The sequence below is a fragment of the Montipora capricornis genome, chromosome 10 (assembly GCF_036669925.1).
Source record: "Montipora capricornis isolate CH-2021 chromosome 10, ASM3666992v2, whole genome shotgun sequence".
Classification (NCBI taxonomy): domain Eukaryota; kingdom Metazoa; phylum Cnidaria; class Anthozoa; order Scleractinia; family Acroporidae; genus Montipora; species Montipora capricornis.
In genome coordinates this window covers 22438551-22462371 of record NC_090892.1, presented here as the reverse complement: position 1 = coordinate 22462371, position 23821 = coordinate 22438551, and the positions used below count along the sequence as shown (strand labels likewise).

Below are 23821 nucleotides of genomic sequence, written 5' to 3'. Positions count from 1 at the left end.
GTTTAAGAAACGGCTACGTCTACGGCAACGCCAGAAAGCAATAGTATTATAGGGAAGACATCTGTTTAGAAACATTGCTTTTCTGATTCAAATGTGCTAACCACGCGAACAAAAGATCCTTTCTTTCGACAGGCAATGAGGCTCTGGTTGGCACATAAATGACAATAGGTGACGTTAACGATATCTTCCCCATTGGTTTAGAGACGAAAACTGGGTCGGGACGTCTTTTTGTACACTGTCTTTTCTTTTCCGTACTCTGCAAGATAACAAGGCGAAACAAACAAATCTAAAATTTTGATTATGGCAACGTGAACATACAACATTGAACCTTCCATTCTCTTTCTTTACTTCAAAATCGTTCGTACCAATACAGTTATAGGATATTTTGCAAATATTGTACAACGAAAAAAAATGGAATAATCGCGGAATTCTTAAGACATCGTAAAGCTTTATTTTGAAATGACGCCCTCGATGTCGTAGCCGATGTAGTTTCGTAAAGTCCTTAAACTCCGTATTATTGTTTTGTTGCGTTGTCGTTTGCTTAGCCACTGTCATTTCTTAAACTTCCTACTTTTTTAGATCTTTTATGCGCAACTTCGTCAGAATTCTTTGATTGTACCTTATGTCACGCGCGGTAGCAATGTTGGTGGAAAGAACGACAGCGAAAAAGTCTTTTGGGAATTTCACGCTATTATTATGCAAACCCTGAGCTACATGTTGCTGTTGTTTTGGCACCAACATGGCCGTCTTATCACGTGAGTGCAATCAAAGAATCCGTGGAGAGTTCAACCTCAGTGTTGAAGCGAAGATCTGTTAAGTTCACCTCGGCCGACAAAAACGCATGTTAAATTTTAAATAAGAAGCAATACCTACATATAATTTATAATGCCTTTCTCCGTAGAACGGAAACCCCAGGCTAGGTGTTTCGATCTTCTTGCAGAGATATCGGAACAAATACCCTGAATTGATGAGTGCTTCATCACCGTGCTCTGGACCGTATGGATACATGTTGTCACGATTTAAAACTGTTTTAAATGAAAAAAAATAGATCAAGAACTGAAAAGTCTAAGCTAAATAGAATGTTTCAGAGGGACTACTTATATGATATTATGAAATAAATGCATATATTATCGACTAAAGATAAAAGTGATCACTTATCTGCTGGTGTAACGATCATTCTATCGTTCGTCTATAACCAGCACTTCAAATATAGAGGATATTACACGGTGGTGAGAAGATATGAATGTTTGAGTGTCAAGAACAATTTCTCACAAGTGAGATATTGTTGTTGCCACGAGAACATAAAATTCATATCTTCGAGCTAATGTGTAATCTTCTTTTTATTACACGGTGGAGAAATATACATGGTAGACATTTAAAACAAATACAGGGTATTTTAAATACAAACAGAAGCACATGGCCTAGAAGCTTTTTTCCTTGGAACAAACCTGGGAATTTTAGGACAACAAAATGTTATGCCCAAATATGAACAAAAATGTGATCGAAGCTGCACGCGCGGAAAAATGCGCGAGATACGTTTCATCCAAATAAGGAAATTTTTAAACTCAAAAAACCCCAGCTCTGAACCAGAGTTAAACGCTTCAAGGTCATGATATGCAGATATAAAAAAAATGAAAAAAAAAAAGGAAGGGAAAAAAGGCAGGAATCATGACGTCGTTACTCAATATGACCACTCTTGCTACATATGAAAAATATGCCTCACGTGCATGTTCTTTTACATGTTATGGATGAAAGAAACATGGAAATTTCCATGTTCTTTTACATTTTGCGTATGAAAGGAGGATGGAAATTTCCATGTTCTTTAGCAAATTGAGGATGAAAGGAACGTGGAAATTTCCATGTTTATTTGCGAAATGTATTTAAAATGTAAAGAGATTTTTCCAAGTTCCTTCGAATTCTGCCTTGAAAATTTATACGCAATTTTTATTAAATGTGGTCCCCCTGCTAAAAGATAGTTGCTAATTTAACATTCTTTTCCCCCGGATAGAGTATATCACAAAAATTTAGCTCCAGTTTGACAATTGAAGCAGATTTCTGGCAAATAATTTTATTCTGTAGCTGAATTGTGATATCGATATAGTAAATAATATAATGGCCCGAATGTGCCAGTTTAAGAATATTTCCGAAGGTTTTAGAACGTGTTAAAGGGGCTATGTCCGCAAAATGATATAATTTTATGACACTTAAATGCCCAAAAATAGAATTAAAACATGGCAAAAACCACTTAAAACTGTTGAAAAACATAAAACAAATACAGTAAAAGAAAGAGAAGAACGGATGGACACAAATGGACAAGATTCAAACGCATTGCATTTGGGTAATCTTGAAAAAAGTCGGCGCGACGTTTTTCAGTTTATGGCTAATGGCATGGATAATCGTTTTTGCAATTTGTTTGCACGAAGGGAGGTAAATAACGATTCCACTAAAATGCCCTTTTATATTCTAAATACCAGCTCAAAGTGTATTGCTTTGGAGCCGTTTCAGGGTTATCTAGTTGAAAAAGTGGCTTTAACTCTGGTGAGTTAATTCTGTGAAATGAAAAGTCCCTGCTCGGAAGCTTACCAAATGATGAAGACATGCTTTGACTGAAGGAAGAGCTTCTTGATGGGCTTATAAATGAAGAGATTAGTGCACTCTTGGAAGGCGACTGGTTTGTAGACAGGCTTTTTGAAAGAGTGATGTATGTGGTAACCATGCTTGATCGCCCAGAAAACGTGTTCATGCTCATGACACTTTGAGTCGAAGTAGAGGAAACCAGGAATGCAACTGTGCTGGAACTACGCTCTGAGACACTCAGACTAACAGCTTTACTGATGGAGGCTGAAGACATTGAGGCTAAGGCGATTAAGCTGGAGGATGGAGAGGCACTTGTTAAAATGGAAGCGTTTATACTCATTGATAGAGACACACTTGAAGTAGCTGAAACACCAGTGCTAAATGCTGCGGACACAATTGTAGAAGATAAATCGGTTGCACTTAAGGATTTAGATAAACTTGTCGGAGCTGAAGAGCTTATGCTGTGGGAGGAAGACACACGTGTAGAAGTTGATATGAATAAGCTGGTCGATTGAGACACTCCTGCATAAACTGAGGCGCTGGCGCGGAGGGATGGAGAGTCATCCGCAGAAGCTGAAGTGCTCGAGCTTAGGGATGTCGACACGCTTGCAGAAGCTGAATCACTTGCTTTGAGGGAGGAAGCCACACGTGTAGCTGAATAACCTGCACTAAGAGAGAGGAAATTGCTTGCAGAACCTGAAATGCTAATGCTTTGGGAAGGAAACACACTTGTAGAACCTGAAATGCCAATGCTTTGGGAAGGAAACACATTTGTAGAACCTGAAGTGCTAATGCGGAGGGATGGAGACACAATTGTCGAAACTGATTCAATACCACTGCGGAATATTGATACACTTGTAAAATATGAAGCGCTGATGCTAAGGGATGGAGACACAATTGTAGTAGCTGAATAACTTGCGATGATGGAGGGAAAAGCACTTAGAGACCCTAAAGCGCTAATGCTAAGGGATGAAGACACAATTGAAGAAGCGGATTCACTTGCGCTGAGGGATACTGATACACCTTTAGAACGTGAAGTGCTAATGCTGAGGGATGGAGAAACACTTGAAAAAGCTGATTGACTTTTGCTGATGGAGGGAGAAACAATCGGAGACTCTAAAACGCTAATGCTGAGGGATGGAAACACACTTGAAGAAGCTGATTCACTTGCGCTGATGGAGGGAGAAACACTTTTGGACCCTGAAGGGCTAACACTGAAGGATATTAAAACACTTGTAGAACGTGAAGCGCTAATGCTGACGGATGGAGACACACTTGATAAAGCTGATTCACCTTCGCTGATGGAGGGAGAAACACTTGGAGACCCTAAAGGGCTAATGCTGAGGGATGGCGACACACTTGTAGAAGCTGATTGACTTGCGCTGAAGGAGGGAGAAACACTTGTGGACCCTGAAGTGCTAACACTAAAGGTTATTGATACACTTGTAGAACGTGAAGCGCTAATGCTGACGGATAGAGACACACTTGTAGAAGTTGATTCACTTTCGCTGATGGAGGGAGAAGCACTTGGAAACCCTGAAGTGCTAACACTGAAAGATATTGATACACTTGTAGAACGTGAAGCGCTAATGCTGAGGGATGGAGACAAACTTGTAGAAGCTGATTCACCTTCGCTGATGGAGGGAGAAACACTTGGAGACTCTGAAGCGCTAATGCTGAGGGATGGCGACACACTTGTAGAAGCTGATAGACTTGCGCCTATGGAAGGAGAAGCACTTGTGGACTTTGAAGTGCTAACACTATAGGATATTGATACACTTGTAGAACGTGAAGCGCTAATGCTGACGGATGGAGACACACTTGTAGAAGTTGATTCACTTTCGCTGATGGAGGGAGAAACACTTGGAGACTCTGAAACGCTAATGCTGAGGGATGGCGACACACTTGTAGAAGCTGATTGACTTGCGCCTATGGAAGGAGAAGCACTTGTGGACTTTGAAGTGCTAACACTAAAGGATATTGATACACTTGTAGAACGTGAAGCGCTAATGCTGACGGATGGAGACACACCTGTAGAAGTTGATTCACTTTCGCTGATGGAGGGAGAAACACTTGAAGACTCTGAAACGCTAATGCTGAGGGATTGCGACACACTTGTAGAAGCTGATTGACTTGCGCTCATGGAGAAAGAAGCACTTGTGGACTTTGAAGTGCTAACACTAAAGGATACTGATACACTTGTAGAACGTGAAGCGCTAATGCTAAGAGATGGAGACACACTTGTAGAAGCTGATTCAATTTCGCTGATGGAGGGAGAAACACTTGGAGACTCTGAAGCGCTAATGCTGAGGGATGGCGACACACTTGTAGAAGCTGATTGACTTGCGCCTATGGAAGGAGAAGCACTTGTGGACTTTGAGGTGCTAACACTAAAGGATATTGATACACTTGTAGAACGTGAAGCGCTAATGCTGACGGATGGAGACACACTTGTAGAAGTTGATTCACTTTCGCTGATGGAGGGAGAAACACTTGGAGTTTCTGAAACGCTAATGCTGAGGGATTGCGACACACTTGTAGAAGCTGATTGACTTGCGTTCATGGAGGGAGAAGCACTTGTGGACTTTGATATGCTAACACTAAAGGATATTGATACACTTGTAGAACGTGAAGCGCTAATGCTGAGGGATGGAGACACACTTGTAGAAGTTGATTCACTTTCGCTGATGGAGGGAGAAACACTTGGAGACTCTGAAACGCTAATGCTGAGGGATTGCGACACACTTGTAGAAGCTGATTGACTTGCGCTCATGGAGGGAGAAGCACTTGTGGACTTTGATATGCTAACACTAAAGGATATTGATACACTTGTAGAACGTGAAGCGCTAATGCTGAGGGATGGAGACACACTTGTAGAAGCTGATTCACCTTCGCTGATGGAGGGAGAAACACTTGGAGACTCTGAAACGCTAATGCTGAGGGATTGCGACACACTTGTAGAAGCTGATTGACTTGCGCTCATGGAGGGAGAAGCACTTGTGGACTTTGATATGCTAACACTAAAGGATATTGATACACTTGTAGAACGTGAAGCGCTAATGCTGAGGGATGGAGACACACTTGTAGAAGTTGATTCACTTTCGCTGATGGAGGGAGAAACACTTGGAGACTCCGAAACGCTAATGCTAAGGGATGGCGTCACACTTGGTGAAGCTGATTGACTTGCGCTCATGGAGGAAGAAGCACTTGTGGAATTTGAAGTGCTAACACTAAAGGATGTTGATACACTTGTAGAACGTGAAGCGCTAATGCTGAGGGATGGAGACACACTTGTAGAAGCTGATTCACCTTCGCTGATGGAGGGAGAAACACTTGGAGACTCTGAAGCGCTAATGCTGAGGGATGGCGACACACTTGTAGAAGCTGATTGACTTGCGCCTATGGAAGGAGAAGCACTTGTGGACTTTGAAGTGCTAACACTAAAGGATATTGATACACTTGTAGAACGTGAAGCGCTAATGCTGACGGATGGAGACACACTTGTAGAAGTTAATTCACTTTCGCTGATGGAGGGAGAAACACTTGAAGACTCTGAAACGCTAATGCTGAGGGATTGCGACACACTTGTAGAAGCTGATTGACTTGCGCTCATGGAGGAAGAAGCACTTGTGGACTTTGAAGTGCTAACACTAAAGGATACTGATACACTTGTAGAACGTGAAGCGCTAATGCTAAGAGATGGAGACACTCTTGTAGAAGCTGATTCAATTTCGCTGATGGAGGGAGAAACACTTGGAGACTCTGAAGCGCTAATGCTGAGGGATGGCGACACACTTGTAGAAGCTGATTGACTTGCGCCTATGGAAGGAGAAGCACTTGTGGACTTTGAGGTGCTAACACTAAAGGATATTGATACACTTGTAGAACGTGAAGCGCTAATGCTGACGGATAGAGACACACTTGTAGAAGTTGATTCACTTTCGCTGATGGAGGGAGAAACACTTGGAGTTTCTGAAACGCTAATGCTGAGGGATTGCGACACACTTGTAGAAGCTGATTGACTTGCGTTCATGGAGGGAGAAGCACTTGTGGACTTTGAAGTGCTAACACTAAAGGATATTGATACACTTGTAGAACGTGAAGCGCTAATGCTGACGAATGGAGACACACTTGTAGAAGTTGATTCACTTTCGCTGATGGAGGGAGAAACACTTGGAGACTCTGAAACGCTAATGCTGAGGGATTGCGACACACTTGTAGAAGCTGATTGACTTGCGCTCATGGAGGGAGAAGCACTTGTGGACTTTGATATGCTAACACTAAGGGATATTGATACACTTGTAGAACGTGAAGCGCTAATGCTGAGGGATGGAGACACACTTGTAGAAGCTGATTCACCTTCGCTGATGGAGGGAGAAACACTTGGAGACTCTGAAACGCTAATGCTGAGGGATTGCGACACACTTGTAGAAGCTGATTGACTTGCGCTCATGGAGGGAGAAGCACTTGTGGACTTTGATATGCTAACACTAAAGGATATTGATACACTTGTAGAACGTGAAGCGCTAATGCTGAGGGATGGAGACACACTTGTAGAAGCTGATTCACCTTCGCTGATGGAGGGAGAAACACTTGGAGACTCTGAAACGCTAATGCTGAGGGATTGCGACACACTTGTAGAAGCTGATTGACTTGCGCCTATGGAAGGAGAAGCACTTGTGGACTTTGATATGCTAACACTAAAGGATATTGATACACTTGTAGAACGTGAAGCGCTAATGCTGAGGGATGGAGACACACTTGTAGAAGCTGATTCACCTTCGCTGATGGAGGGAGAAACACTTGGAGACTCTGAAACGCTAATGCTGAGGGATTGCGACACACTTGTAGAAGCTGATTGACTTGCGCTCATGGAGGGAGAAGCACTTGTGGACTTTGATATGCTAACACTAAAGGATATTGATACACTTGTAGAACGTGAAGCGCTAATGCTGACGGATGGAGACACACTTGTAGAAGTTGATTCACTTTTGCTGATGGAGGGAGAAACACTTGGAGACTCTGAAACGCTAATGCTGAGGGATGGCGACACACTTGTAGAAGCTGATTGACTTGCGCTCATGGAGGGAGAAGCACTTGTGGACTTTGAAGTGCTAACACTAAAGGATATTGATACACTTGTAGAACGTGAAGCGCTAATGCTGACGGATGGAGACACACTTGTAGAAGTTGATTCACTTTCGCTGATGGAGGGAGAAACACTTGGAGACTCTGAAGCGCTAATGCTGAGGGATGGCGACACACTTGTAGAAGCTGATTGACTTGCGCTCATGGAAGGAGAAGCGCTTGTGGATTCTGAAGTGCTAACACTAAAGGATATTGATACACTTGTAGAACGTGAAGCGCTAATGCTGACGGATGGAGACACACTTGTAGAAGTTGATTCACTTTCGCTGATGGAGGGAGAAACACTTGGAGACTCTGAAACGCTTATGCTGAGGGATGGCGACGCACTTGTAGAAGCTGATTGACTTGCGCTCATGGAGGGAGAAGCACTTGTGGACATTGAAGTGCTAACACTAAAGGATATTGATACACTTGTAGAACGTGAAGCGCTAATGCTGAGGGATGGAGACACACTTGTAGAAGTTGATTCACTTTCGCTGATGGAGGGAGAAACACTTGGAGACTCCGAAACGCTAATGCTAAGGGATGGCGTCACACTTGGTGAAGCTGATTGACTTGCGCTCATGGAGGAAGAAGCACTTGTGGACTTTGATATGCTAACACTAAAGGATGTTGATACACTTGTAGAACGTGAAGCGCTAATGCTGAGGGATGGAGACACACTTGTAGAAGCTGATTCACCTTCGCTGATGGAGGGAGAAACACTTGGAGACTCTGAAGCGCTAATGCTGAGGGATGGCGACACACTTGTAGAAGCTGATTGACTTGCGCCTATGGAAGGAGAAGCACTTGTGGACTTTGAAGTGCTAACACTAAAGGATATTGATACACTTGTAGAACGTGAAGCGCTAATGCTGACGGATGGAGACACACTTGTAGAAGTTGATTCACTTTCGCTGATGGAGGGAGAAACACTTGAAGACTCTGAAACGCTAATGCTGAGGGATTGCGACACACTTGTAGAAGCTGATTGACTTGCGCTCATGGAGGAAGAAGCACTTGTGGACTTTGAAGTGCTAACACTAAAGGATACTGATAAACTTGTAGAACGTGAAGCGCTAATGCTAAGAGATGGAGACACACTTGTAGAAGCTGATTCAATTTCGCTGATGGAGGGAGAAACACTTGGAGACTCTGAAGCGCTAATGCTGAGGGATGGCGACACACTTGTAGAAGCTGATTGACTTGCGCCTATGGAAGGAGAAGCACTTGTGGACTTTGAGGTGCTAACACTAAAGGATATTGATACACTTGTAGAACGTGAAGCGCTAATGCTGACGGATGGAGACACACTTGTAGAAGTTGATTCACTTTCGCTGATGGAGGGAGAAACACTTGGAGTTTCTGAAACGCTAATGCTGAGGGATTGCGACACACTTGTAGAAGCTGATTGACTTGCGTTCATGGAGGGAGAAGCACTTGTGGACTTTGAAGTGCTAACACTAAAGGATATTGATACACTTGTAGAACGTGAAGCGCTAATGCTGACGGATGGAGACACACTTGTAGAAGTTGATTCACTTTTGCTGATGGAGGGAGAAACACTTGGAGACTCTGAAACGCTAATGCTGAGGGATGGCGACGCACTTGTAGAAGCTGATTGACTTGCGCTCATGGAGGGAGAAGCACTTGTGGACTTTGAAGTGCTAACACTAAAGGATATTGATACACTTGTAGAACGTGAAGCGCTAATGCTGAGGGATGGAGACACACTTGTAGAAGCTGATTCACCTTCGCTGATGGAGGGAGAAACACTTGGAGACTCTGAAACGCTAATGCTGAGGGATGGCGACACACTTGTAGAAGCTGATTGACTTGCGCCTATGGAAGGAGAAGCGCTTGTGGATTCTGAAGTGCTAACACTAAAGGATATTGATACACTTGTAGAACGTGAAGCGCTAATGCTGACGGATGGAGACACACTTGTAGAAGTTGATTTACCTTCACTGATGGAGGGAGAAACACTTGGAGACTCTGAAACGCTTATGCTGAGGGATGGCGACGCACTTGTAGAAGCTGATTGACTTGCGCTCATGGAGGGAGAAGCACTTGTGGACATTGAAGTGCTAACACTAAAGGATATTGATACACTTGTAGAAGGTGAAACGCTAATGCTGAGGGATGGAGACACACTTGTAGAAGCTGATTCACCTTCGCTGATGGAGGGAGAAACACTTAGAGACTGTGAAACGCTAATGCTTAGGGATGGCGTCACACTTGTAGAAGCTGATTGACTTGCGCTCATGGAGGAAGAAGCACTTGTGGACTTTGATATGCTAACACTAAAGGATGTTGATACACTTGTAGAACGTGAAGCGCTAATGCTGAGGGATGGAGACACACTTGTAGAAGCTGATTCACCTTCGCTGATGGAGGGAGAAACACTTGGAGACTCTGAAGCGCTAATGCTGAGGGATGGCGACACACTTGTAGAAGCTGATTGACTTGCGCCTATGGAAGGAGAAGCACTTGTGGACTTTGAAGTGCTAACACTAAAGGATATTGATACACTTGTAGAACGTGAAGCGCTAATGCTGACGGATGGAGACACACTTGTAGAAGTTGATTCACTTTCGCTGATGGAGGGAGAAACACTTGAAGACTCTGAAACGCTAATGCTGAGGGATTGCGACACACTTGTAGAAGCTGATTGACTTGCGCTCATGGAGGAAGAAGCACTTGTGGACTTTGAAGTGCTAACACTAAAGGATACTGATAAACTTGTAGAACGTGAAGCGCTAATGCTAAGAGATGGAGACACACTTGTAGAAGCTGATTCAATTTCGCTGATGGAGGGAGAAACACTTGGAGACTCTGAAGCGCTAATGCTGAGGGATGGCGACACACTTGTAGAAGCTGATTGACTTGCGCCTATGGAAGGAGAAGCACTTGTGGACTTTGAGGTGCTAACACTAAAGGATATTGATACACTTGTAGAACGTGAAGCGCTAATGCTGACGGATGGAGACACACTTGTAGAAGTTGATTCACTTTCGCTGATGGAGGGAGAAACACTTGGAGTTTCTGAAACGCTAATGCTGAGGGATTGCGACACACTTGTAGAAGCTGATTGACTTGCGTTCATGGAGGGAGAAGCACTTGTGGACTTTGAAGTGCTAACACTAAAGGATATTGATACACTTGTAGAACGTGAAGCGCTAATGCTGACGGATGGAGACACACTTGTAGAAGTTGATTTACCTTCACTGATGGAGGGAGAAACACTTGGAGACTCTGAAACGCTAATGCTGAGGGATGGTGACACACTTGTAGAAGCTGATTGACTTGCGCCGATGGAAGGAGAAGCACTTGTGGACTTTGATATGCTAACACTAAAGGATATTGATACACTTGTAGAACGTGAAGCGCTAATGCTGAGGGATGGAGACACACTTGTAGAAGCTGATTCACCTTTGCTGATGGAGGGAGAAACACTTGGAGACTCTGAAACGCTAATGCTGAGGGATGGTGACACACTTGTAGAAGCTGATTGACTTGCGCCGATGGAAGGAGAAGCACTTGTGGACTTTGAAGTGCTAACACTAAAGGGTATTGATACACTTGTAGAACGTGAAGCGCTAATGCTGACGGATGGAGACACACTTGTAGAAGTTGATTCACTTTCGCTGATGGAGGGAAAAACACTTGGAGACTCTGAAACGGTAATGCTGAGGGATTGGGACACACTTGTAGAAGCTGATTGAGTTGCGCTCATGGAGGGAGAAGCACTTGCGGACTTTGAAGTGCTAACACTAAAGGATATTGATACACTTGTAGAACGTGAAGCGCTATTGCTGAGGGATGGAGACACACTTGTAGAAGCTGATTCACCTTCGCTGATAGAGAGAGAAACACTTGGAGACTCTGAAGCGCTAATGCTGAGGGATGGCGACACACTTGTAGAAGCTGATTGACTTGCGCTGATGGAGGGAGAAACACTTGTGGACCCTGAAGTGCTAACACTAAAAGTTATTGATACACTTGTAGAACGTGAAGCGCTAATGCTGACGGATAGAGACACACTTGTAGAAGTTGGTTCACTTTCGCTGATGGAGGGAGAAGCACTTGGAAACGCTGAAGTGCTAGGACTGAGGGATATTGATACACTTGTAGAACGTGAAGCGCTAACGCTGAAGGATGCAGACGCACTTGATGAAGATGATTCACCTTCGCTGATGGAGGGAGAAACACTTGGAGACTCTAAAACGCTAATGCTGAGGGATGGCGGCACACTTGTAGAAGCTGATTGACTTGCGCCTATGGAAGGAGAAGCACTTGTGGACTTTGAAGTGGTAACACTAAAGGATATTGATACACTTGTAGAACGTGAAACGCTAATGCTGAGGGATGGAGAGACACTTGTAGAAGCTGATTCACCTTCGCTGATGGAGGGAGAAACACTTGGAGACCCTGAAGCGCTAATGCTGAGGGATGGCGACCCACTTGTAGAAGCTGATTGACTTGCGCTGAAGGAGGGAGAAACACTTGTGGACCCTGAAGTGCTAACACTAAAGGTTATTGATACACTTGTAGAACGTGAAGCGCTAATGCTGACGGATAGAGACACACTTGTAGAAGTTGATTCACTTTCGCTGATGGAGGGAGAAGCACTTGGAGACTCTGAAGCGCTAATGCTGAGGGATGGTGACACACTTGTAGAAGCTGATTGACTTGCGCCTATGGAAGGAGAAGCACTTGTGGACTTTGAAGTGCTAACACTAAAGGATATTGATACACGTGTAGAACGTGAAGCGCTAATGCTGACAGATGGAGACACACTTGTAGAAGTTGATTCACTTTCGCTGATGGAGGGAGAAACACTTGGAGACTCTGAAACGCTAATGCTGAGGGATTGCGACACACTTGTAGTAGCTGATTGACTTGCGCTCATGGAGGGAGAAGCACTTGTGGACTTTGATATGCTAACACTAAAGGATATTGATACACTTGTAGAACGTGAAGCGCTAATGCTGAGGGATGGAGACACACTTGTAGAAGTTGATTCACTTTCGCTGATGGAGGGAGAAACACTTGGAGACTCTGAAACGCTAATGCTGAGGGATTGCGACACACTTGCAGAAGCTGATTGACTTGTGCTCATGGAGGGAGAACCAGTTGTGGACCCTGAAGTGCTTACACTAAAGGATATTGATACACTTGTAGAACGTGAAGCGCTAATGCTGAGGGATGGAGACACACTTGATAAAGCTGATTCACCTTCGCTGATGGAGGGAGAAACACTTAGAGACTCTGAAACGCTAATGCTTAGGGATCGTGACACACTTGTAGATGCTGATTCACTTGTGCTGATGGACTGAGAAGCACTTTTAGACATTGAAGTGCTAACACTGAACGATGGAGAGAAACTTGTAGAAGCGGACTCTCTTGTGCTGGTGGACGGAGAAGCACTTACAGAACCTGAAGGGGTAATGCTGAGGGATGGAGACACAATTGTAGAAGCGGATTCACTTGCACTTAGGGATATTGTTAAACTTGCAGAATATGAAGCGCGACCGCTGACGGATGGAGACACACTTGTTGAAGCTGATTCACTTGTGCTGATGGAGGGAGAAGCCATTATTGTGCTGACTTGGCTTACTGCAAGAAAAGCTGGAAATGCAATATTTCGTTAGGATCTGCAGGGGTCTTTGTTGTTTTGCGTTAAGAACAGCTGCTGGTTTTCCTAGGTTACTTTATCTCGTGCGGCGCACGCATCAGAATTGCACTCGTCACAAAGTAAAAATATGCTCTCTTTAGATTTATCTCAGTTGATTCTAATAGGTGTATTGTTTTTACTCAGGTCTCAACCCCTGGAGAACAACAGTCAGTCAGTTTTTTTTAATTTAGGTGAAAGAAGCTTAAAAAAAATGGCAGGTTGCTCTAGGGAGGCCCTAAGCGTCAAATCTTTTATCATAGTGGCAGGGTTTTTTCCCACATGCTTCTATTCTTTTGTCAAGTATCGTAATTTTGGCATGTTTAACAACTATTCACCGAGGAGGAGGTGGTTATTGGTGGATACTTACGAAGGCGTGCAGCGGGGAGGCAAATATCCACTGCTAGCCACCTCCACTTTGGTGAACAGTTGCTTTAGTATATATTAAAACAGTGAGATAATATACAATCGAACGTGTATATAACGGCCCTGCGTTAAGCGGCCAGTTTTCAAAGTCGCGATTTTTTGCCCATACAAACGCTGTATTTGTTACCTGTATTAGGCGGCCACCTTTATTGAGCGGCCGCGGCCACCCTGTAGCAGTCTTATGTTTGGCTTGCTTTGTTTCTTTTACCTGTATTAAGGACGTTCGCGCCCAAAACGATCCCACGTACAGGTTTTTTTTAAATTCGCCACGCAGAAAGGTAATGATCTACTTTTGCCAAAAAGGCAAAAAAAAAGAAAAAATGGGGGGTCACCTCATGATCTCGAAAACGAGCACGGTGCACCGTGCTCGTTTTCGAGATCATGAGGTGCACTTTTAGAAGCTTGCGTTATTTTAAGACCATCTTAGCTTACAACTGTAAGCAATAAAAAAGCTACATTAGTGAAATTTAGATCAGGTAAACGTACTCAATTCAACATATAACTAAACAAACGTTTGCAGCTGATGTCTTTTTCTGAGGTGAAATAGACCTTGAAAAACGATACATATTAGTCTAAGAAAGAAAACTTCGGACGCACGAGAGCATAAAAGGCCAAATATTTGTAACTTCTCACGTACAGATTTTTTTTGTTTTTTGTTAAAATGGACAAAATCAGGAAAGGAAGTGATCTACGGAAAGAAAAATGGGGGTCACCGAGCATTCAAGAGGGTAAAATAGCTGCAAATTTCTCAAAGCGATTGTCTATTAGCACTGTCACGCCATTGCGTGACATTTCCGAGAAGACCTGGGTCCACAGCTATCCCATAATGCCACATGCTTTCACGTTCCATTTTTGTGGAAAATGTTTGCACCTTTATCATCGTGTTTACCTTCGTAGTCTGCGATGCATGACGTGTGCGTGACATGCGTGAAAAAATGCGCAGTAGCAATGGGCGCGAACGTCCTTAAGCGGCCACCCTTGAACAGAAACTAAGCCACATGTCATTTTATGCAGCATTTTATTGTGTTTAAAATGCGATCTAGCATCACGATAAAGAAATAACATGTACAAAGCTACTGTAAGCTGATAATCGGCCGCTTAGTCGTTACCTCTCTCCATTTATCTGCAATGTGCTGAAGAAGTACAGTACAAAATCACAAACACAAAAACATGTTCCTTTTGAAAATGCTTCCCTCTTTGCTAGAAACTCCTGTTTAAGAAGCTTGTCCTTCAGAACGTGATGGAGAATGAATCGCCAAAGGTATACTCCAAAAGGGGTTTTCAGCTTTGTTTAATTGCTTACCCTTTATATTATCCAGACTTTCCTGTTGTTTGTTGGCCCTTTCAAAAATGTTCCGTACCTTTAAGTTACAAGTTGGCAACTTTGTTTAAAGTATTGATGCCTTGACAGAGTGTTGATTGTCCTATTGTTTCCTTGCATAAAGTGCTTTTTAATGGCACGCCATTAAAATTGACATTATACTGTATTAAGCGGCCACCTTGATTAAGCCGTCAGTTCCTCAAGTCCCGAGGGTGGCCGCTACAGGTTCGACTGCAGCACATAAAGACGATTTTAACTCTTTTATCCGATTACCATATTTTCAGCCGCGAATCTCGCTCGATTTGCTTGTAGGTGAATAGGACACTTTGGAAAGCACGTGTCTCTTCTTTCACTGATATTTGAATCTTATGCAGTCACCTTTGGGTTTGAATATAACTCATCGCTATTTTAAACGAGATGCTTCCGTGAAGCATACACTGGGTTGCCTGTGGTACGTGTTACAGAAAATCAGAAGGCACTGAATTGTATGGTATTGGAATGGGGTTAGTGTCAGGATGGGAGACCAAAACAATAAACCCCTCATAAAACAGAAGCATCTGACCGAAAATACTATTAACGCTAACAAATGCGAACTCAGCAAGGTACAGATTCTGTTAGCTTGCTTTATGCAAAACAAATATTGATGCAAAAGCAAATAACTATTGATACACAGTTTTTAGAAAGAGCAGAACGAAGTTTCCGGGACGGTCGATCGAGAATAAAATATTTACGACATGAAAACAACATTAATTTTGAACCGTGAATATAGAAGATAAAAAGTTACGATCAGCGACAAACATTTTGGGAGATTTTTGCTACGTTCAAATAAATCGCAAAATCGAAACTGACATGCCGGAATTCAGCGGGCGCCGTGATTAAGTTACCGCGGCATGTTTACTCGCCAAACAGTGAAGTATCTGTGTCAAATGATGGCAAGATACCGGGTTTTTGAAAATTTCTTTTTCTGTCAGGTGCTATAAAGTTTGACAATGAAATGAGCGAAGTCAAAACAAAGATCACAATCGCCCAACTCTTGTTTATGCAAAGTCAAAATTTACTCTCCAAGACGCGTACGACGTTATTTATCACCAGGTAATTCCATCATTTTGGAAATAGCAGCTACTTTATTATTCATCTGCGTCACAATTTTTCACTGATTTTGGGACTCATTTTGTTGAAACTCAAGCATGCTTCCAACGGGCCTGTGAACCCTTCCTGCTTACAGAGCAATACTAAAAAACTTCTCCCATATCACATTTCAACCTTAAGCTCGAAAATTCAATACACAACATGATATTGTAATTCACAAAGGCAGAAAATACCACAGAATCCTTTTCCAGCGAAAATTTTATTGAAACAAACAACATATTTGCTCTTAGAGGCGAAAACCTCTTCCTATTTCATTGCGTGCGTGAAGACAAGAAACTCAATCGTGTCAAATTACCATGTACTTCAGGTAAATACAGCTCACTTTGATTTCGTCTCGACGGGCGATAGATTGTTGTCGAAGTCCATTACTCGTCGCTTTTGAGATTCCTGCCTAGTTTATCCAACTGACTTTCCATTATTGAGCTCCATAAGGGTATATTTTGTTTAAGGATCCATAAAACGCCATTCGCGTTACATGACTTTCGACGCCATTGCAGGCTAAGTTAATGATTCTAGTGTGTCCACCAGAGAAATCTACGCAGTTCCACTACCCTCTCGATCCTAAGAAAATACGCGTAGAAGGCTGTATGCACAAAGATACCACTTACCAGGGGAGTGACAGGCAAGACTTTTACCGACACGGAAAAAAATACTAAAAAAAAAAAACGGAAATCTACCTATTTTCCGACTGGGTTTGCCATAGGGCAACCCAGTAATTAAATACAATTAAAGAGAGAATATTTGCAGTGTTTAAGAAATATCCATGGAACGACGGACAAACACCTAATTCTCACATCGTAAAAGGTCACCATTAATCTTCTATACTAAAAAACGAACATTGAAAAAAACATTAAGACGGGAAATGGCATGCTATTGTCCACTTTGAGGTTGCGCGGGAGACAGGGTAGAGAGTCCTTTTGAATTGCCTGGTGGGACTGTTTTGGGGGACGCATTTTCAACATTGCTTGCGCGGAACAAGAACTCAAGTTGCAAGAAAGCGATATACCCGGAGCCGAGCTTCTTAAACCACCAGAATATTGTGCAAAGGTAATTTTAAAACGATAACTCGCTTGCCAAGGCGCAAACTTGTCCTGAAAACGAAAGGCTGTGATCAAAGGGTCAGTGAGATCGTGGTACATACGACCTTTACTTATAAACAACGTACCGTACTTATTCGGTTACAAGCCCAGCTCGGCTATAAGCCGAGACCCCAAACTTCTTACGGAAAAAATCAACTTGATTGACACGAATTGTAAATGCATAACACCCGGCTATAAGCCGAGACCCATTTTAGGTCTTGATGTGTAATATCGACTATGGAATTTTCGTAATTTAAATACAAATTGACATTGATTGAAAAATTATACTCAAAGCAATCAAATGAACACTAAAGATAAGAAACAAACAAGCGACGTGACCGTGAGGTGACGAATATTATTAAACAATTACTGACCTTACTGGAAACGTGTCTTCGTACAAGCGAAGCATTTTATAAAAAGTTATTCGACTGGAAACCTTACAACCTCGCTTTTAAACTTAAAATAGTCGCTGAAGCAGAAGCTGCAGAGAATAACTCCGAGATCGCCGGAGAATACGGCATCAGCGAGTCGATGGTTCCGTCGCCGGAGGAAAGATAAGGCAAATCTGTTACACGGGGAGCTTATCGGGGAGCATATCCCGACCTTGATCAGCGACCTTTGGCGTGGTTTTCAGAGCAAAGAATTCAAGGTAAGATTTTCCCTTTAATGCGTACGGTTTTTTTGCTTGGAAAATGTCGCTACAAGAAGAACTCCACTTGCGTTTTTGTCTCAAGTTTGCTATGGTGTCATGTGACAAGCTTGTTTACACGGTATGTGTCAATAGATGGTGCAATCTCGTTCCCAGACTCCTGGTTTCTTCGATAGGTAAAACAGGCTTGGGGCGATACCCAAGGAGATGGTGAGGCGTTCGTTCAAGACTTGTGGCATCTCTACAACGCACTCGACGGCACAGAAGACGATGCAGTCTTCGACGAGAATATTCCAGAACAAAAAAAAAGTGAAGACGAGGAAATGGACGACGAATTCGAGACAGACAGCGAGGAAGAAGACGAGCAATAACATCGATCCCGATCACACAACAACACGAACGGCTCCTTTACGAGCCACCAAGAAATAAAAGTCCATATTACACCAACAACAACTTCTCTTTATTTCACAAGTAATTTAGTTCGGCTTGTAAGTGAATACACGATCATTTGTAACTGTTTTAGTTTGCTGAGAAAATTCTTTTTATGAAAAACCCTTTCTACGGCTTCAAATTTGCCCAAATTGAGTGAAGATTTGTGTAAAAATCGCTCGGCTTATAGCTGAATAAGTAAGTTGTTATCGTACAAGAATATACAAAAGTCTTCTTGCTTTGCGAGTAAATGACTGCATAAACAGTGGCTGCAGCTCAAAACAGTCGCACAATGCAACTCAATAAGACTCTCGACCCTGTCTCTCACGCAACCTCAAAGCGGCCAACATACAAAGCTAAGTATGTACTAATTAATTTAACTGATGGTTTTCATGTTGCGTCGTCCGGGCCGCCACATGTTGGTGAACGAAAACAAAAGATCTCTCCTCTCATTAGCATCTTTTGTTCGTTTAACAGTAATTGTACATTACATCATTGCTATCTGTTTCCCTAGGGACTGGTTGCAAACCAGGTACACTAAGTGAAATAACTAAGTATATAAATAGTAAATTATTAACTTGTTGATGCACCGTGGGTGCAAGAAGAAACCTTTCTTCCATGGTCCGAGAAAACGCTGCGTGAACGGAAAATATTTCCTCTGGTGGCTCTAGCCGAGAATCTCAGATGAACTTGTGATTATATAATAAGCTGAATAATGAACGCATTTTTGACTAGTTCTCAATTATAGTCTATTAGAGGACATGCGCATAGCTGGCTCGAACTTTTCAAGTTCTCTTATGCATTTACGACATAAAATTGATGACACACCAAAGTCCTTGTTGAGGGAGAGTTGAAAACATTGATTCCAACCCTGTGGACTACTCGATGGAGTACATCTCCTTCAATCATCCAAAAATTCAGTCACCATCTGGGCTGCCGCCACTTTTTCGGGCCCATGTCTCCCTCACAAGTGACAGACCTCGGTTAAAAGAAAAAATTGAAAAGTGTTTTGTTTTCGTGGTGTTTGCAACAATTCGTTTTGCATTCAGTTTTTGTTAAACATGATGACGTTACTGGAGGCTCAAATCAGTTTTAACACTTTTTCATCAAACTGTACTTGATTTGAAAGGATTGAGTGTACCAAACTGTTTCACGTAACGGAAAAATTTTGGTACTATTAAAATTAACAATACCTGTTTAACAAGATGCATCCATTTATGTGACGCAATAAGTCGCTATGGCTTCAAGAGGGCCATCCAGACACACCCTACACTTTGTCTTTAAATGGTTATATCTCAGAAACGAACTCGGTGACCCCTAATTTTCATTGCTGGAAAGTGATTACCAGGCTAAAATAAAACGTTTCGCAAAGTACTGGAACTTTTGAGAGAACTTCATTTTAGCTTAATATCACTTTCCAACAATAAAAAATGAGGGTCACCCCGTTGGTTTTTGAGATATAACCGTTTAAAGTGGTACTACGACCAAACAAAAATTTTTGTTTTTCCTTTGGATTTCAAAACTATGTTGACTAAACACTAACACTAAAGTTTTAAGTTCTGATTTTAAAAAGACACCTGTTTATTTTAGCTGGAATTTTCTTATTCATTGGTCCGCCATTACTAACTTTAAAATCTTGAGAGAGCTGGGTCGAGGAGAAAATGACGTCAAATACTCACTAGTTTAAGAATGCAACGCGTGTGTACGCGGCCTAATTAATATGCAGCACGGGCATTTCGGGCTTTCAGACTTTTCAACCCGTGTTTTGCATATATAATAAATTGCGTTTCCACGCTGAAATTTTAAGCTAGTGAGTAAATGACGTCATTTTCTCTAGATCCAACCCTCTGAGGTCCAATCGGCCAGTTTTGAACGTGAGTAATAGCGGACCATGAAATCCAAAACTTACACTCAAAATAAACAGCCTTTGGATAAAACTCAAAGCTAAAAATTTTGCCAGTTAAGTGTTAAGCGAACACGCTTTCAAAATCTGAAGAAAAAAAGGAAATGATTTTTTGAGCATAGTACCACTTTAAAACAGAATGCAAGGTGTTTCTAGATGGCTCTTTCGTTGCCATGGTGACCTATTACGTCACATTCATGAGTGCATGGGGAGCAGTGATGGCGCAGTGATGGCGCAGTGATGGCGTAGTGGTGAGCGCACTCGTCTCCCACCAATGTGGCCCAGGTTCGATTCCCGGACCCCGCGCCAGAAGTGGGTCGAGATTGTGTTGGTTTTCTACTCTGCTACGAGTGTTTTTCTCCGGGTCCTCCGGTTTATTCCCCCAGCAAAACCAGCCGTAAGCTGCCATTACTGAACAAAAAACCTTGTTAACACAGGTTTACTTCCGTCAAAACAAACCTAGGCACCGAGGAGACACCGAGCGATCAATGCACAATTTGTCAGTGTGATTTTAAAGTTAAATTTGTAACGGCAACTTCTCAGCCTGGTAAGACTATATATGTCTCTTCCGAGAATTGTTCAAACCATCGAAGAGGAAAGATACTTATTTGTTGAGCGGTTGGAATAGATATATAAATTGCCGAAAACAAGCAATTTTCAGAACGTGTAAGCAATCCGTGCTCTCGCAAAAGATGAAATTTAGAAACATAACCGAGTCGTACAGATTTCCATGCGTAGTAAGACCACTGAATGCAAAACTCCACCAAAGCAGACCATGAAACCATTCAAGAGGTTTTAGTTGCGATTTTTAAATTAGCCGCGATTTCAGTACGACTTGCTGACTATTTCTTGGTGCAAAATGGTTGACGAAGTGACTCTTACTCAATCTCCTGGAAATTACAGGAAAACCTCCCCGCTAGTTTGATAATCAACAGTACGTTTTTTTTCAAATCGTCACGAAATCGTAACTGAAATAGCAAATAAATATTCCCTAAAAAATGACATACAAACCATAATTTGTCGTACGCGAAAACGCCCTTCTATCTTTGGCAATAGGTCCTTATAGCCAATTTACAGTGCTCTGATTCTAACCATTTCTGAACATTTCATACTCGCCTAAGTAAATGTTTCAATGTTCTTGCTAATCATTTTGTTGTATTATTCCTTTCTTGTCAAGAGAAAATGAGAATTTTTTTCGGTTGCTCTTTGCTGTGAGCTTGATCTTCAACTAGGCAGTTGCAATAATATGCAAATATATTAGTATAGCAATAATTCATCTACTGGAAGGCAGGCTCCAAAAGATATCTCAAGGACTTGAGTGTTTTCAAAATGAAAAAAACAATTGCGACTGTCTCGTTTAGGAATTTTTTTTGAGATTTTGATTTGTTCTTCTGTTCATTTTTTTGTTGTTCGACTGATAACATTTGTTCAAAGTTCTCTGACGCTTTCTTAATGTGTTTGTGCGTCCTGATTTTGAATTCTTCGACTTCCTTCATAACGACTGGAGAACGGCCAGAACGTCGTATTTCCCAGTAGTTTAAATTATAACTTTATTTCACTGCTGCTGTTTCATTTTTTTGGTATTATTGATAACTTATCACATGGTTATTACTCTCGTTTTAACTTGAAAACGCACTGGTATCAGGGTATAATTCTTAATCTTCCGATGTTATCTACTAATAGTGATATATTTATAAGAAATAAATGTTTGCACACGAAGTCATTTTGGCAGGTTAACGTTTTGTTGATCTGAAGATAAGGAAAGTAGGATAAGTCGGTAGCACCTTATAGTGTTATATCAATTCAGTCCAGACCAGAGCAGCGGGAACCGTATGCCCTGCTCTTTTCAAATATTGTGTGGTATCCTTAACGTCCCGCAGAGTTTTTATGAACAATGGTTGTGAGACGGGATCTTCGGTTAATAGTCCTGGTCCCCAGAGACAGCGTAACCCTTAGAAGTACGTGAAAACAACAACAATGGGGCAAGTTTGAACACAACCCTAAGTGCATTAATTAGAAAACAATTGGGCAAGTTTGAATGAAACCTTAAAATTTTCGTATGTGTTTTGAGCTAGTGCTCGTGTCGCCATGAAGTAGTTCTCTTTAAACAAACGAACGACACAATACAAAATCGTAGCAGTGATTATCTTAATCCAAAAAGTAGTTTGGAAACGACCTATCAGAAAAAAAGCATTCTCGATAGAAGTGAAAATTGGCTTCGCGAGTAAGAAAAGAGCGAAATGTAAATAACGTTTACAAAAGAGTAACTCTTGCCATTGTGAACAAGATTAATCCTGCAGCTGGCATGGAATAATACATGTCGTTCCTCCAGCGGTGAGGTGAAGCGATTCATGATTTGTTGTTTTGTGAACTGATAGTGTTTGTTGTTTTCCTTGATACCTACAAGGAGTTGTGAACTGATTGCTTTTATGCAGGCGAAGAAGTTATCCATTTGCGCAATCTAGTACACAAGCAAAAATTTGGTTGTGTCAACGGAGTTGATAATGTAAATTGACCACCGTACTTCAAGGGTTGGTCCTTCGTGGGGACTAAGAGTGCCGATTTGGAAGATGAATTTTTGTTCCATATTCTTACTGTTTTCCGTCGTACCTTGATGTAGGGAAAGCCATGTATTGGGTGCAGTGGTTAGGGAGATTAAAATGACGAGCGACTGGCTTAGACGCATCCTTGTCATTCGGAATCGGTCGCCTAGTCGTCCGCCTGTCTCGCCAATGTATAATTTATTGCATAACGCACAGGTTATGTAATAAATGACATTTGCGGAGGTACATGTGAAACGATCGGTGATCTTAACAGATCGCTAAGGTCGCGATATTTTGCTAGTGTTAAAGGGGCTAGGTCACGCTATTTTAGGTAAATTTGTTTAATTTTGTTAATTATGAGCTCCAAACGTCAAATTGGCAGAGCAAGAGTCTTTCATTTGCAAAATCACGGGCACATAACAACTGAGAATGATTTTCCAGCTGTATAAATGACATTTTGATATAGACTGATATAAGTTTGAAAAAAGGTGGGCCGACGTTTTTCAAATTTACCCAAATTCAATCCATTTCAGTCCTCTCCAGTTTTGTCCATCTATGTCCCTAAGGGTCTTGGCTTCCCTGTGTTTGTTACAGTTCTTCAATAGTTTTGAACAGTTATTTTGATATTTTAGTTTATTCTATGACCATTCGATCAGTGTTGAAATTGCCTAAAATTGCGTGACCTAGCCCCTTTAATAGTGAAAGGACAAGTTTTGCATCGTGAGCATGCGCATTTGAAAGTGCCGGGTTTTTCGTTAGTTTGAGTGCGCTTCTAACTAAAAAGTTGCCTACGTTTTTGTCGCGTTTGAATGAAATTAACGGAGGTTGCGAAAAGATTCTGCCAGTCTTGGGATCATTTTAGAGTAATTTAAAGTTATTAAGAATTATACTTTTGACTGCGTGATTATGAGGATGGAAAGTGAGGGTGAATGGAATTCTGTCAT

General features: G+C 42.0%; 3 protein-coding genes across 3 annotated transcripts in view; all 3 read right to left on the bottom strand.

The window, feature by feature from the left end:
• The window catches only part of LOC138022395 (mucin-like protein), a 65813-nt gene extending 60359 nt beyond the window's left edge, over positions 1–5454 (bottom strand). Inside the window, exons 1-2 of the mRNA XM_068869522.1 lie at positions 2584–5454; positions 874–1025 (exon numbers count right to left, since the gene is read on the bottom strand). Coding sequence (XP_068725623.1) covers positions 874–1025; positions 2584–5350 — 2919 coding nt within the window. The 5' untranslated portion in view covers positions 5351–5454. The remainder of the gene's footprint in view (positions 1–873; positions 1026–2583) is intronic.
• A 522-nt stretch (positions 5455–5976) lies between these two features.
• LOC138020425 (streptococcal hemagglutinin-like) lies at positions 5977–10810 on the bottom strand. The gene is made up of 3 exons (XM_068867414.1): positions 7839–10810; positions 6163–7799; positions 5977–6059 (listed from the first exon to the last, which is right to left on the bottom strand). Exons 1-3 carry the CDS (start codon positions 10808–10810, stop codon positions 5977–5979), a joined length of 4692 nt encoding a protein of 1563 aa, XP_068723515.1.
• Positions 10807–23821, bottom strand: part of LOC138020424 (streptococcal hemagglutinin-like) — a 20066-nt gene continuing 7051 nt past the window's right edge. Inside the window, exons 2-3 of the mRNA XM_068867413.1 lie at positions 11539–13335; positions 10807–11393 (exon numbers count right to left, since the gene is read on the bottom strand). Coding sequence (XP_068723514.1) covers positions 10807–11393; positions 11539–13335 — 2384 coding nt within the window. The remainder of the gene's footprint in view (positions 11394–11538; positions 13336–23821) is intronic.

Coding starts and splice junctions, on each gene's coding strand:
- LOC138020425 (XM_068867414.1), bottom strand. CDS start 10,810: ATGAACGCAAGTCAATCAGCTTCTACAAGTGTGTCGCAATCCCTCAGC. Junction 7,800..7,838: donor CAATCAGCTTCTACAAGTGT/GTCGCCATCCCT, acceptor AGAGTCTCCAAG/TGTTTCTCCCTCCATCAGCG. Junction 6,060..6,162: donor AAGTCAATCAGCTTCTACAA/GTGTGTCGCAAT, acceptor TCCATCCGTCAG/CATTAGCGCTTCACGTTCTA.